This window comes from Stegodyphus dumicola, chromosome 5 (assembly GCF_044657685.1).
Source record: "Stegodyphus dumicola isolate Sdum_Otavi_A_Nest chromosome 5, ASM4465768v1".
NCBI lineage: Eukaryota > Metazoa > Arthropoda > Arachnida > Araneae > Eresidae > Stegodyphus > Stegodyphus dumicola.
Window position 1 is genome coordinate 126,702,891 of NC_140772.1, and position 15,108 is coordinate 126,717,998.

At 31.7% G+C, this 15,108-nt stretch overlaps 1 protein-coding gene across 1 annotated transcript in view; it reads left to right on the top strand.

Annotated features, from left to right (window-relative positions):
* LOC118198396 (enoyl-CoA delta isomerase 1, mitochondrial-like) overlaps nt 1-15,108 on the top strand; it is a 56,177-nt gene that overhangs the window by 31,509 nt on the left and 9,560 nt on the right. The window contains exons 4-5 of the mRNA XM_035370060.2: nt 2,973-3,071; nt 6,785-6,804. Coding sequence (XP_035225951.1) covers nt 2,973-3,071; nt 6,785-6,804 — 119 coding nt within the window. The remainder of the gene's footprint in view (nt 1-2,972; nt 3,072-6,784; nt 6,805-15,108) is intronic.

The window sequence follows — 15,108 nt, forward strand, 5'->3', positions numbered from 1 at the left end:
ATATCATTTGAAGAATTATCTAATCGTTGCCACATGTTCTATTCAAATACTGTAATAAATCTAGAATGATGTATAAAAGAAATTAAGCGAACAAAACAAAAAAGAAACAGTTTTTCACAGATGGTTCAGTATTTCTCATTCAATTAATTCAGTTCTCACTTCGCAACAAAGCAAAAATACATAAAAACTCAAAATATCTGTATTAAAAATTACAAAGTAAATCTTAAACACTTATTTCCTCGAACAAATTCCAGAAAGGATTAAGCAGGATTTAATTTACAATAATAAATGAAGGCATCATTTTTGTTGTTGCAAAGCAAAGTCTCTCTAGATTGGCAACAAATCTACTATTCTGCTGTTTCAAATGTAAACAAACATGTCTGCCATGTTATTTAAATGTTAAACTTAACCGCAGCTAAACAGCTTTTAAATTAATTAAGACACAATAACATGCCAAACAAATACTAATTCAGAAGTCAAACAACAAAAATCAGCATTATATTTTCAAATTTTAACAGGACTATTTTCGATGGTTCGGTAAAACCATCGAAACTAGTCCTGTTAAAATTTGAAAATATAGCGCTCAATTTTGTTGTTTGACTTCTTAATTAGCTTTTAAATTATTGATAATTCTACAAATGCTTGCAGATTTCCTAAAGCATAAAAACGTTAAACCGGAAAATAAGAACAACATAATTCAATAATTTTTAAAACAAAAAATGCACAATTTACAAACATATAAGAGTAAAGAAACTGAGATCACTGAGCCGGATAACAGAGTGGATATATATATAAATATATTTATATACATTTGGTGCAGCTGATTGCAACCAAAATACGAGGTGCACATCTAAATGTTATAGTAGTCCTATATACAAAATTTCAACGTTCTGAGGCTACTCCTTTTTGAGTTATGCGAGATACATATGTATGTACAGACACCACGAAAAATTCTCTTCAAAATTTATTTTAAAGCAGTTTTATAATTTTTTTGGGGGAAAAGAGTCCTTTATTCTTTCCTTACGTAGAGATGTCACACAAAAACATTGTTAAATTGCATTCGATAGCAGCCAAAATGGATATTTTCATTGAAATATGCTGCCTGAAACTTTTTGCGATTACAATACTTCCTTTTTACTTCGTACAAAGAAGTAAAAAGAACACAGTTTGTTTTATTTTACTCATGCAAAAAAGGCACTTCCAGTTTATTTACTATTATTTTTTTCCTTGTGATGTAAAAAATTACTTTCAGTTTATTTATTGCTGTATTTATTTATTACTTTCATATTCAGTTTATTTATTACTTTCATAATAATGAAAATGAGCAACAATTATTGTATTTTGTATAAACCATTCACAGACCACCGAACAGTGTCTATATATCCCTAAATTAGTTTTAATTTGCCATACACCCTTTCAGCAGTCATAAGAAACGCTGGGAGCTCATAGGAACCACTGTTTTAAACAGATTTTAAAAAAAGAATAAATAAATAAAAGGAAGCCATTTTATTAGCCGAAAGAATACTGATCAAAATATTTACTTTTCGTGTACCAGCTCCTTGCATCGAGCACTGAATTGGTACAGGTGATTCACCTCCAGTGGCTACAACCCCTTACAGACTATCTCCAGCAAGAAAGGAGATTTTGAAGAAAGAAATTAATGCACTTCCTGCATCAGGCATAATCAAAGAATGTGATTCACCATATGCAGCACCTGTTGTTTTAGTTCCCAAGCTGAACAGTGACTCGGTTATGTGTTGACTACAGCAAACTGAATTCTGTGAATAAATCTGATCCATGCCCACTGCGTTGTATGGATGGATTTCTTCATACTGCAAAGCAAGCCAGATACATGTCTACTATAGACTTAAAATCAGGGTATCACCAAGTTCAGATGTATCCTCCAGACAAAGACAAAACTGCCTTCGTATGTCAGTTTGGAACCTATAAATTCACAAGGACGCCTTTTGGATTCAAGACAGCACCAGCCACTTTCCGAAGATTAATGGATATTTTCCGGAATGGGTTAAGGGTCAACACTCTTACTTATTGTGACGGTATTATTGTGATGTCTTCTACTTTTGAGAAGCATCTCGAAGACTTGCGCTTAGTGTTTGATCGACTCTTCAAACTCAAGCTTCATACCAATCGAAACAATTGTCATTTTGCTTATTCTAAAATGAAATATCTCGGACATTATATCACAAGTTCTGCAATTGAAGTAGACCTTGCCAAAGTAAAAGTCATTCAACAAATTCCTTCACCAAAGAATGTGAAGCAAATACACAGTGTCCCTCAGATTTGCAGCTGGTATCGACGCTACATTCCTAATTTTGAAGAGATCTCAAGACACTGAGTAATGTCACAAAGAAGCACTCCACTTGGAAATGGAGACCAAGAGAGAACATTTCTAAGAAATGCTGCGCAAAAGAACCAACAAGACAATTCTTCCTCTGGCGAATAACCGAGATGTCTTTGTAGCCAGGGGGAAGACTGCAACAAATGAATATCGTCGGCAATGCACTCTACTGATGATATAGAGAAAAATACTCAGTTCAACGCACGCAACCTGCAGAAGTGAAATGTGATTGTTTGAACTCATTCTCTGAACTTTAAAAAACTTTTTTGATGTAATTCCATTTTGAGTTTTATCATTTTCCTGTATGTTGTTGTTAGGTGTTAATAAAACATTATTTAAAATTAACTTCTAAAATGCTAATTGATTCTTTTAAGGATTAATGCACCTTTTATTTGCTTTATTTTTATTTTAATTTTCTGTCTCATAGTTAAATTTATTATTTTTTCTATTTATCATTAATTGAATTTAATATTTTTATTTTTTTTATTTTCATCATATCTGAGAATATTGCATAAAGCTGTAATACTTCTAAGTTTGAAAATTAAATGTGGTTATTATATGATGTAAAATGCATGTATTCTTTTTTTTTTTTTTTTTTTTTTTTTAATAACAGGGTCACTCTCCTGCTGGTGGTTGTATGTTAACTCTCAGTTGTGACCACAGCATTATGGTGAAGACTAGAGCCACTATTGGTTTAAATGAAACTATGCTGGTATGTTATGTATTTTGTAAAATATTGTATTACTTTTACAAAAATATGCTATTAATGTATATTTCCTGAACATATATTAATTTCATATTCATAAGCAGGGCTTTATTAGTCCTTTCTGTAAATTCATCCTTGTTTGAGAATGATAATGTATCTTAATGTAAATTTTAGCTTTTTCTACTTTACAAATCATATCTTTGCTGTAATTTTCTTTTTTATATATATATTTTTAGCATTTTCTCTGAATAAGTTATACCATTAAATTTTATGGGTAAGTTATCTACTTAACCATAAAATTTGTGTTTCCCCTTTCTGTTATACAGGGGTACTCTAATTAATTAATATAATCTTATTCAAAATTCTTCACAGTTGCACTAGTAAGCAGAATTCCATTAAAATTTGTACATATGCCATTAAAAAGATAAATAAAATTATCTTTTTGTTATCTCAAAATGCAGAAATGAGCTTTTAATTACTTTGTTATAGGTTTGTTTTACTTATTTAGCATGTTTTGCTCTTCCCTTTGATGTATTTTATGCTTCATAGGATCATATTTTCTGTTATCTGAAATCATCGTTTTTCATTAAATCTTTTCTGCATCCTTTAAATAGCCTGAGCACAAACTTTGTTGCAATTTTCGTTCATGTTGAGAGCTACAGAAAATTCTAATTAGAGAAACTGTACTTAAAATGACTTTTTTAAAGAAAACTAAGAAGTGCATTTTCTTTATACAGTACAAAGCCCGAGATTCGGATGTTCAATATCAGGAATGATCTAAAATCTGGACCTCAAAGCCATGAACAATTTTTTTCTTTTTGTATGCTTTATGCATGTGCATTTTATTCCCACCCCTCACATAATAAAACATGTGGAGAGTCCCAATTCTTAATTTCACTTCTGCACTAAATAAAATACCTTGCTGTTGAAGAAACAATCATTTTAGCATAAATTTGTATGATCAATAATTTGGCTCTGTGGCTTCCCAGTTGCCTGCTTGGCATACATCTCAAACCAAAACATTCTACATAGATACATCATTGAATTTACACCTACTAATATTTTATATCCCTGATGCCAATCTTTGTCCACTTTATTCTTTATAAAGTGGCGAATTACTGTTATATTTTGCTTTCATCACCACATGTTTAGCTGCACATGACAACTTAAGTAATGACTCATATAGAGATGCCTGAACAATTTTTTTATGTTAGTAATTGAATGACAAAGAGTATGGTAACCTTTTATGTTGACATTATGCTTGGCGATGATTACATATATAAGTTAGAGGTGCTAAGATATGTTAACGAGGAACAATTTCTTTCCATGTGCTAAAAAAAGATTTTGTTAATGATACCCGTTGGCCAAAATATTACATTTAACCAACAGGACAATTCTTCCAATTGTCTTGTTGGTTGAATTTTAAGTCTCTTTGAATTAAGAATAATTTATTTGTTATTCACATAAACCCAAAACCAGCACCAGGGCTCGTATGGTCGCAACGGGCGGCAGAATTTATGGAAAACAAAGAAAGACGCTTGGTAGCAGAATTTAGGACTTGCAGAGACTGCATCAGGTGGTAAAATATCTAGCGCCAGCCCTTCATAAGCTTTAAGTATATCTGGGAATTTATTTATTCAGGACTCGCATAAGCCTTAAGCATGTGTAAGAAAGAGACATAAGTATAATAGTCGCCTTTAGTCGCCAAATATGTATAGGGAACAATATCTAAATTATATGATAGTAGCCATGAATTTTAAATGTTTTCGGATATCGCAAACCAAAGGTGAAATTTTCCAATCATCGGATTCTGTAAAGAATTGGGGAGAAGCAGTAATAAAGGAAGATGATATAAAAGAAGTTTTTCATTGTGATGACTATGTGGCTCAATCATCAATCAATTAAATTTGTATTATGGTTCTAGATCCAGAAAATACCTCTACCAATAGGGAAGAAAGTGATGGTGAGGTTACTGAAATCGAAAGCATTTTGATTGACAAGTTGGAATTCTCGAGACACCAATTACAGGACTTCAAATATTTAGCTGAGCAAGATATGTTCTGCAGACAGAAATTGTCTGTCTACAGAATTAAAGAGAAAGTATTAGCACAAAAAATGAAGCAACTTAAACAACTTACATTGAAAGAAATGTTTAAAATAAACAAATAAATATTAAGCTTTTGTGAATTTTGATACTCTTTAGATCATAAATGCTTCATTATTTCATAAATCACAATTTCATATTTTTAATTTTATGATTTCTACATGCCATCTGACTAGATTTTAACTGATGATCTAATATCCGAAAAATCCCAAATCTGGAATTGCGGAAGTCCCAACCAGTCCTTATCACGGACTTTGTACTGTAGTTGTTTCCTCATAATGAGACTGCAGGATAGGATCCTGATAAGCCAAAAAACTGCCATATATGCTGTTTGAATATTATCACTTGTTGAGGAAAGAAGACTAGTTAATTAGAAGTTTTTGGTAGAAGGAAAATAAATTATGCTGTACTAAATTATTAATTATTAATAAAAACTCATCAGATGCTTAAGATGAGTTATCAAGTGATATTTTTCAAAGGCATTTGGATTTAAAATTTAGATCATAGCTTTTATATTAACTGTCTTTACATAATTGTCCACCTATAATAATTTGGGGGATTATCGGAATCAAATTTCAGTTTAGATTATTGACCATAAGGTTTTTTTAATATAAATTTTAAGAGGGGGATATGGTACGTATGCACTAACTTAGATAAATGCTAGGTGATCCAAACCAAACATTGGATAAGGTCAGTCAGGTTTTGTGAACAAAGCTGAATTAAATTTTGTAAGTCTCCTTCTTTCTTTTGCCTTTGTACAATAATTCTAACTTTTGCACCGTGACTGCTGCTTGTAAGTCTTTTAATACAAGTCTAACACAGTATGCTGTGCAACTTGAATGCCCTTTATGGAATCAATCAAGGACTCAGCAATTTGTATTTTTGTCTGTCAAATGTAAAAAAGTCATAAGGTGTTAAATGAGACCAATAAGAGGAATGACAGGCCTAGCATGTGAATTATGATTCCTCCAAAAACTATTATTTTAGAACACTGTGATGTGGATGGGTTGTCATGGGGAGACAAAAAGCTCTCATCCTTGGATAGTTCAGATCTTTAATTATAAAAATCTTCTCTCAGCCATTTCAGGATATCGTAGAAAAATTTCTCATTGGTTGTTTGTTCTAAAAAAATTAATACATAGTCTCTCTCATGTCCACAGAAACAATTGAGCATTGCCTTTCTTTTTCTCCTAACTTCCCTTGGCAAAAACAGATTATTGTAGGTCTTTCTTTTTTAAGCTTCTTATTCCGTCTGAGAATCACAAGCTTATGAACCAGATTGCTATCATCTTAGACCTTGATTTTGTAAAGGCCATTCCAAGTTGAATTGCAGAAGGACTAAACACACTTGAATTAAATAATTCTGATGCAGCTTTTCAGTCATAGGTAATTATGGAATTGAGAGAAATCAGATTTTTTCAAAAGAGTTTTAAAATTTAGTTATCTTTGTCAACTTTATTCTTTATAAGTTTAGTATTTCTTCCTGAAATTGTTTAAATGTTGACTAAAATACTTTTTTTTTTTTTTTAATGTTCATATGTATCAAGGTATTTTTAATATTTTGTTATTAAAATCCTACAACTATAAGTACTCATGATTTGATTATTATTTTCAGGGTATAGTAGCTCCAAAATGGTAAGTTTTGCATATATATTTCTAAAATTATACATGAATATTATGGTATAATTTAGTTTACGCATTAAAGTGACTTTTATTGTAATTAAGAATTTTATTTATATGTTAATGTTGAGAGCCAGATGTTTTAAATGAATTTTGAGTTAATGAAAAATCATATTGATTAATATTTCTGAGTAAAAGCATATCAAAATTAAACAAAAGAACTGCTTTCAGTTAATGAAATATACTCCATTTTTATTCATTTTTCTGAATTGAATTGAGGTACCGCTAGATTTTCATGTAAAACTAATGAAAAGGTTATGTAATCATTATGAAACATACATTTAATAGCTTGATTAAATATTTTTTAATTGAAAAAGTTTTTATTATTACCGTATTTGACGGTATATAAGACACACTTTTTTTCCTAAATTTGGTCTCAAAAAAGTTACCTGCGTCTTATATGTGAAGGTAATTGCATTCAATAATTGTTTATTTGGCTTTTATGAAACGTGAGAACTAAATGAAACCACGTTATTGAAACTTTTTTTTCCTTGTGTGTGCCCGTCTAAATAAGGGTGCGTCTTATATGCCAATGTGTCTTATATGCCGTTAAATACGGTAATTACTTTTTTTATCTTTAAGCTTTTGTTATCTTGGTTTCTTGAGGTTTTAAAGATGCTGCTTTTCCATTTTCTTTGAAATTGCTCTTAAGTTAAATATTATTTTAGATGCATTTAAAGCAGCAGACATGTACTTAAAACTAAGCTGTGACAGAGTTATGCTATTTTTGTCATCTTTGGTACTGCTGCTTCATTCTTTTGTCCGTTCTGTCATTTTTATACTTAGCAATGATAATGTCAGGAGAGCATGAATCTCACTTTACATGAAATTCAAATATAATAACATCAAATTGTAAACTCATCCAGTTTTCATGAGCAGCAATAAAATCAAAAGTAGAAATATGAGTAAAAGTACAACTCATTATTTTTTTTTAAATCATGCCTATAGAAAATACTTTTTAACAGATTCACATAACACTTTTTGTTGAATCATAATTAATGAAACTATTTCCTTTTAAGTTGTCCATTTTATTCCAGTTATGGATCAGCATTTCCAAAGTATGGGTAGCACAGATTGTAAAAAGTACTGAATTTTTTTGTATGTTGTTTAATTAATGTATTATTTTTTAACCATGTAATTATCCCATCCCTAGTTCTTTTTCTTCCTCTATAACTATCTATATACCTATATATATCTTTTAATAAAATAATTAAGTGGCAAATGAGAATAAAATTAATAAACATTTAATCCATCTAGAATTCTTCAAGCCATGAAACATTTTTGTTAGTCTCTTTAATATAATAAAAAATAAATGGGAAAAATTAATGATAGAATAATCAAGATTGCTCTAAACATACTTTCATTGGGGACAAAGCATGTTTAAAATAATATTAATTAATCTAAGTAAAGGGTATCACTTGAAATTATGCAAGGCAAGATAAAATTCAGACAACATTTTTTTTTTTTTTTTTTTTTAAATTCTGAGAACAGCAAAAATTTAAAAATAAAAATGTAGCCTTCTTTGGTATGACTCAAGGCTGTATTCCCCAATTAGTGGGAAAACATCATGTGGTAATGTCCATTTAGTCAAATTCAAAATCATAAATTCACCAAAATTTAAATGCTTTAAATCAAATATAGATTAATAACAAATAGGCAGTGCCTAATTTTTATTCTAAAATAGATGTAAGTATTAAAAATATCCATTACATCACTATAAAAAATGACAAAATTAAACAATTAAAAAATCAAAAAACAAATTTAATTTTAAAACAAACTGAAATTTGAACATTTCAAAAAAAGATTGCTAAACCACAGTCAAAGAAAAATGAAATTCTAGAACTTTACTGTTAAAAATCTTTTAGATAAATTTAGCATTAAGTATATGGTTTTTAATGTTACAAATGAAGGAATTAACTGAAACCTAAATAAAGAAGGTCAATACCAGATGTGTAATATATGTGAATATCCCGTGCTATCCTTTACCCTTTAACTAAAAAGCAGGTCAGTTTTGATTTCCAAGCCTTAATGCAACCCGATTGAATTCTGTTGACTTTTTACTATTCTTTGTATTTTCTAATTCCTTACCTTTGAAATACACAGTCCCTTATCAAAAACAAATTTATTCAATTATTTTATTTCCTACTGTTTTAATTTATTGTATGTATTTTTGAATAATCCCTGCATTTTAAGCTTTAAAAAAAGTCATTTCACAATTCACACTTTTATTCTCTTCCTCACTTAAAGAAGCTTTCACTTTTAACTCTGCCCATTTTGCTGCATTTTACACTCTTTCCTGCTTAGTTTATCATTTCAGCATTAGCAGCACTTTTCCGCGATTAACACATTGATTGCCAACATCCATCGGGGTAAATTGCATGAGCATGATATTTTTAATTCATAAGTTTGGAAGAAAAGTAACTTTAGGTTAGTACAGTACAAAGTCTTCAATCCGGACTCGTCGGGACTTCGGCGATTCCGGATTATAGATCATCAATTTAAATGTGGTAAGATGGCATGCAGAAATTATAAAATTAAAAATATGAAACTGTAATTTATAAAATAAAAAGCAATTATGATCTAAAGGGTATCAAAATTTGCAAAAAAAAAAAAAAAAAAAAAAAGCTTAATATTTATTTGTTTCCTTTATTAAACATTTCTTTCAACGCGTGCATGCATAAAGCATACATTACACATAGTCGAAATTAGAAAATTGCAACCAGAAAACTATTTGATGTGTATTTGTGATATTTATAATAACGAGGAAATTGATTTAAATCATATCAGAGTACATCGAAATGAAATGCTACATTTAGTAAGGAATTATAAGCCGAATAAAATAAAAGCATCTGCCCTGAAGATGAGGATAGTGTTGTGAGATCAACTTCCTGTTCATTGTGCACCGCGACGTCTTCCCCCCCCCCCCGGCAGAGCAGTTTGAAATTGATAAATAGATTCTGGAATGGTTAGAGAAACAAATCACCTCTCGGTCACTTTCTTCATGCCTTTATCCATTTTTTGCAGCAATTCCACTTTTTGTTTGATGGACATCAAAACAAGCTTTCGCTTTGTAGATCCTTTGGCAGCTTCAGAATTGGAAACTCCTTTTGATATAATCGAAAGTTTAAGCTTACTTTTTATAAAATTGCTTTAACAGTCAGCAAAAAATAATAAGCTGGTTCCAATTAGAAGATTAAGAAACAAGGCAATCTCCAATATTAACTGAAATAGATAATTAGATAATTTTAGCATAGCTTATACCGTCCGTTATACATTAAACGCACATGCGTAAATGTATTATGTGCATGCGTAAACATATTATGCACATGCGTAAATGCATTATGCATTTATGCATGTGCAGAAAGTTTGTAGCTTTGACGTCCGGATTTTGGAGGTCCGGATTAAAGACTTTATACTGTATGTGATGTTATAGGGCACAACATGGTATTTTATGTCGTTTTTATTTACTTTTAAACAATACTTTGTGCTTTCCAAAACACTGCAGCATATATTCATATTTTTTAAAACCATTTTGTAAGAAAACAAAATGAATACTAATTCAAAAATTTGAGAAATTTGTATATTTTTACAAGTAACAAAGAAATACGTTTATGAAATTATATACCTTTGTAATTTGGAACCAATTTGAGTAGATTGATTTGAAGGTAGAAGAAATTTATTTTCCATATGAAACTGCAGGAAAGGTGACCCACGAGGTCACAAACGTGAACATTGCTATGACCCACCAGTGGATCACAAGGCTTATCAAAACCTATCATTATCCATTAATGAGTCTCATGGCAGTTAAGGTGTTAATGTTACTTGGAGTTGTACTGCTCGTGATAACTTAGTTTTTTTCCCTCCCCCTCCTTTTTCACTTCTTTTGTCTGTATTGTTTTTCGTTTGCTTAAATTATAAACTACCTAATTGTACCTGCTTACTATTTTAATAGTTACTAATAGCCAAATTTTTAACTTCCCATTTCACTATTAAAATTTTTAATTTGCCATTACCAATGGTCTTCGTTTTGCATGTAGGAGATGTATTTTATGCCCATCTTTCATTTTCCTTGTGAACTGTACTCAGGAGCTAGTTGACTTTTGTTTTAATGACAAAGATTATCATCACAAAGATATTTACTTTATTATGCATTTATTAATCATTTCATAGTTGTCGAGGAGCAATCTGGCCCCTAAACATTTCAAATTCTCAATCACAAAGCTGTAAGATCTATTACAGCAATCACAGAACAAAGAATACTCAATTATGATTGTGCAGGTCGAGAGTATAACGCGCTAGCAGCGCCTCCTATCGGCAACTTCTAGTCACTACTGAGCATACTCCCGACCTTGAAACCTTATGCGTTTCAAAACAATATTACAATTAGTATACATTGTTTTAAAGCACAATATAACAACGAACAGTTGTAAGCAGTAGCAATACAATGGTTAAATTTTAAAATACACATTAAATTATAAATGCAATATAAACACTATAAGGAAACATTGCATTACACAATACATAAATCTAATTACAATTCACAGGAAGAACTGTCATTTACATTGGATTAAATCTGTATTTTGATTGTAATTAAATTATTGAATTTATGCTCTGTCTGTTAGTTTTTAATTTATTGGTTTTTAATTTATTGTTTATTTGATTTAAAGTTTAAAATTTTCTGAATTAAGAGCTTTTGCTAAATGGCAATCATTTAATCATAACTTTTCCCATCGTTTTCAGCATAAAGTTATATTGAGAGTTGAGTTATACCAGACAAGGCCACATTTTTATTTTTAATTTTTGCCATTCTTGAAAATTTAAAAAAAGGGGGGTCTAAATTTTATTTTCTCCTGTATAGCTTAAAAAAATAGCTTTTAATTAGATTAATTAAGGTTCTTTTAAACAGATCTTTCCTCATGGTGAGAGCATATTTAAAGCAATCTTTATGATTTTATAATACTGTTTATCTTTCATCGCATTTACTTTTTATTTTATTAAAAGTGTTTCATGGCTTGAATTCAATATGGACTCCTCATTTATTATTATTATTATTTGGTTTCTTGAAGAGATGTTAATGCTTTTAATTTTTTTTTCATTCATTTTTGAGCAGTTTTGCTACTGTAATGCAAAGTTATCCTTTGGAATTACACATATAAAAAAATCTGTCTTCTTTGTGTCTAATGGCTTGTTGTGAGTTAAATATGGAATAGAGTTAAATGTTTTATTTTTATTTTACAAAACAGGGTTAGTAAGAAATAAGTTTCCCACTTCAGAGGGCTGTAGGAATGCATTCTATTGATCCAAATGAAATAAAATCTGAACTACAGATGTTTCAAATGATACACTTGACATTTGTTTAATAAAAGGTTTTAATACAAAAATCTGGCAATAGATGGCGCTGTAACACAATAAAAACATTTAATATACTTTATAAGTGTTAAATAATATAAAAAATAGCATTATGTGTGCTCAATATAACCCCTTCATGTTCAACAATGTGCTGTAATCGCAGAACCGTATTATCCACAGCTAAATGTAGTGAGTCTTCTGCCTGAATATCAAGAACATGTCGCTGAATACTGTCCTTCTGGCACAGATGCTGGCTTCTCATGGTAGATATTGTCCTTCAGAAAATTCCACTTCCAAAAGTTAAAGGGGGGGCCTGATGACTGTTGAATGAGGAGGCTATGCTTTTGGAAAATGCTGGCTGATCGCCCATTCATCTGTCTACTTCTCTCTTAGGAATCACTTTACACAATCATCAATCTGGGGAGGTGTACCATCCTGCATGAAAATTACGTCCTGAAGGCATCCATGCTAAGTTTTCGGATTGCAAAATCCCTCAACATGTCATGATATCGTCCTTTTACGGAACAGGTTTTAATACTATTTGCAGTTATCTCTTCAAAAAATACACTCCAGTGGTAAAGGTAGACATAAAACCACACCATACTGCCCCTTTTTCAGGACACAAGGTTTCTTGGCTAGCATGAGGGTTTTCTGCTGCCCAACTTCGACAATTGTTGGTTGTACTTGTTAATGCTGTCAAGACAGCTGTTGACGCACAGTCACAGACATAAGAGTTTGGGAGCAGTAGTGCGCATGCAGTCTCTCGACAGACAGGCTATTCTTACAGCACCATCCAAAAAGTACTCAGAAACATAATTCAATACTTCCCATACAAGATCCACCATACCCAGGAGATGCTTGATAAAAACAAGCCACAACTTCTCTCATTCGCAGTCAATTTTCTCAACAAAATGACTGTTGATCTGTCATGTCCTTGGAATATTCTGTTGAGTGACGAGACTCATTTTTACTTCAATGAGACACTCAACACACATAATTGCCACATTTGGGCTAAGGAAAATCCGTGGATCCACACTGAAATTCCCCTACATTCTCCGAAGGTCACTGTCTGGTGTGGATTCACAGCAACATTCATCCTTGGGCTATTCTTCTTTGAGGAAATCACAGAACGTGGGCCTGTCACATGTTCCATTACGGGCCGTCAGTACCAAGACAGGCTGCAGACAATTGTTGGGCTGCAACTACAGCAAAGGTGGGTCCTTACATCGACCATTTTCATGCAGGATAGTGAGCCACCACATATCCATGGGTCCGTGAAGATGCTAGTGCTCCAACACTTCGCAGAGGAACATATTATTAGTCTTTCCTTTCCTAATCTTTGGCCACCATGTTCTCTTGATTTAATTCCATGCAATTTCTGGTTATGGGGCTATTTAAAAACTCTGGTGTACCCTGGAGATGTTGCGACGTTGAATGACTTAGAAAGAACTCCATAACGCTTCGTGTGCGAAGCCTCACAACTGATCTCTTATGATCTGCTTTTGAACACAGGTCCATTGACTTGAAATTTTGCAGGTGAATGAGAGTGGTCACATGAAGCATTTTTCTCTACATCATCCTGGACACGATTAACAACTGCTCCTGTTGTACAATTTCGTCCTAATTTGTTCTTGTATCGGCAAACTGAACCATTTTTGTTTCTCGCTTAACTTTACTTAATGTGGTTCGATGAGAAGGTGAGCAGAAACTAGTCAATAAATGTTAATATTGTTTTTGTATTCCATTTTGGTCGTTTATCGTGTTAAATTTCATGTTTTTCCTGAAAAGGCACCCTCTGGTGGACATTTTGGAACTAAAATTTTTTTTTGGAATCCCATGATCACGTCTTGTGTATAGCCCAAATAAAAATTTTGTTGCATTCTGTTCACATGTTTGCATTGTAGGATTCCGTTTATAGGGAAAGTTTAGTCATAATCACCCAGTATATTCAACTTTTAGTACCTGTTCCCATTTGCCCTTTTGAGAATTTTTTTCCACCTTTAATATTTAATCTATTAATAAAATAATTTCGCATATCGCTCCCAATGAAAATGAGGCAATAGTAATACCCTAAACAATTTTTCCTGTGATAGGATAATCTTTTTAACACCATTTTTTTTAAAATAATTTCTTATGTGATGTTGTAGTTTTTGAGGAGGATAGAACAAATTCAGTCTTGCGCCATAGTCAAAGTGGTAATTGATCTTTGAATAATCGCAATATATCTTTATTACTTGACGATTATACTGTTCAAACATCATATTGAGTAGCCAAGCATAATATGGGTGATCTGGTCCTAAAAATTTTTAAATACACAATTTTTTTTTTTTTTTTTTTTTTTTTTTTTGGAACAGCTGAGAAAGAAGACCAAGTGAGAGATGCTGTTTCTTCAGTCAGCAGCAAGTAAGGAATATGTATTGCACAGTAATTGTGGTCATATTTATAAGCAGGAAAATCTTTCAATCCTGAGCTGTGATTGGACAAAAGTTTGCAGAAATGCAGATACTGCAGGGGAAAAGCAGATGCCTTGAAAAGCTTTAATTAATAATTTAAAGGTTTATTGTCAGTTTGTTCCAGTTAAGTTTAATAATTTTATTCCTTTTTTTATATTTTATATACATACATATATATACATTGAAGAGCCGAAACATTATGACCATCTATTCAGTAACACATTGTGCAACCTTTGGCATGCAAAACAGCTGCAACTCGCCATGTCATGGATGCCACAAGTTCTTGGTAGATGACTGGAAACAGGTTGTATCAAATGTCTAAGCAGCTGGCTCCCAAAGTCAAGGTATTCTGACATGGTGGTGTTTGAGTTCTGAGGTTCTGCCGTATGACATCCCAAGTGTGCTCTGTCGGGTTACGATTCGGTGAGTTAGATGACCGGGACATTAATTGGAATTC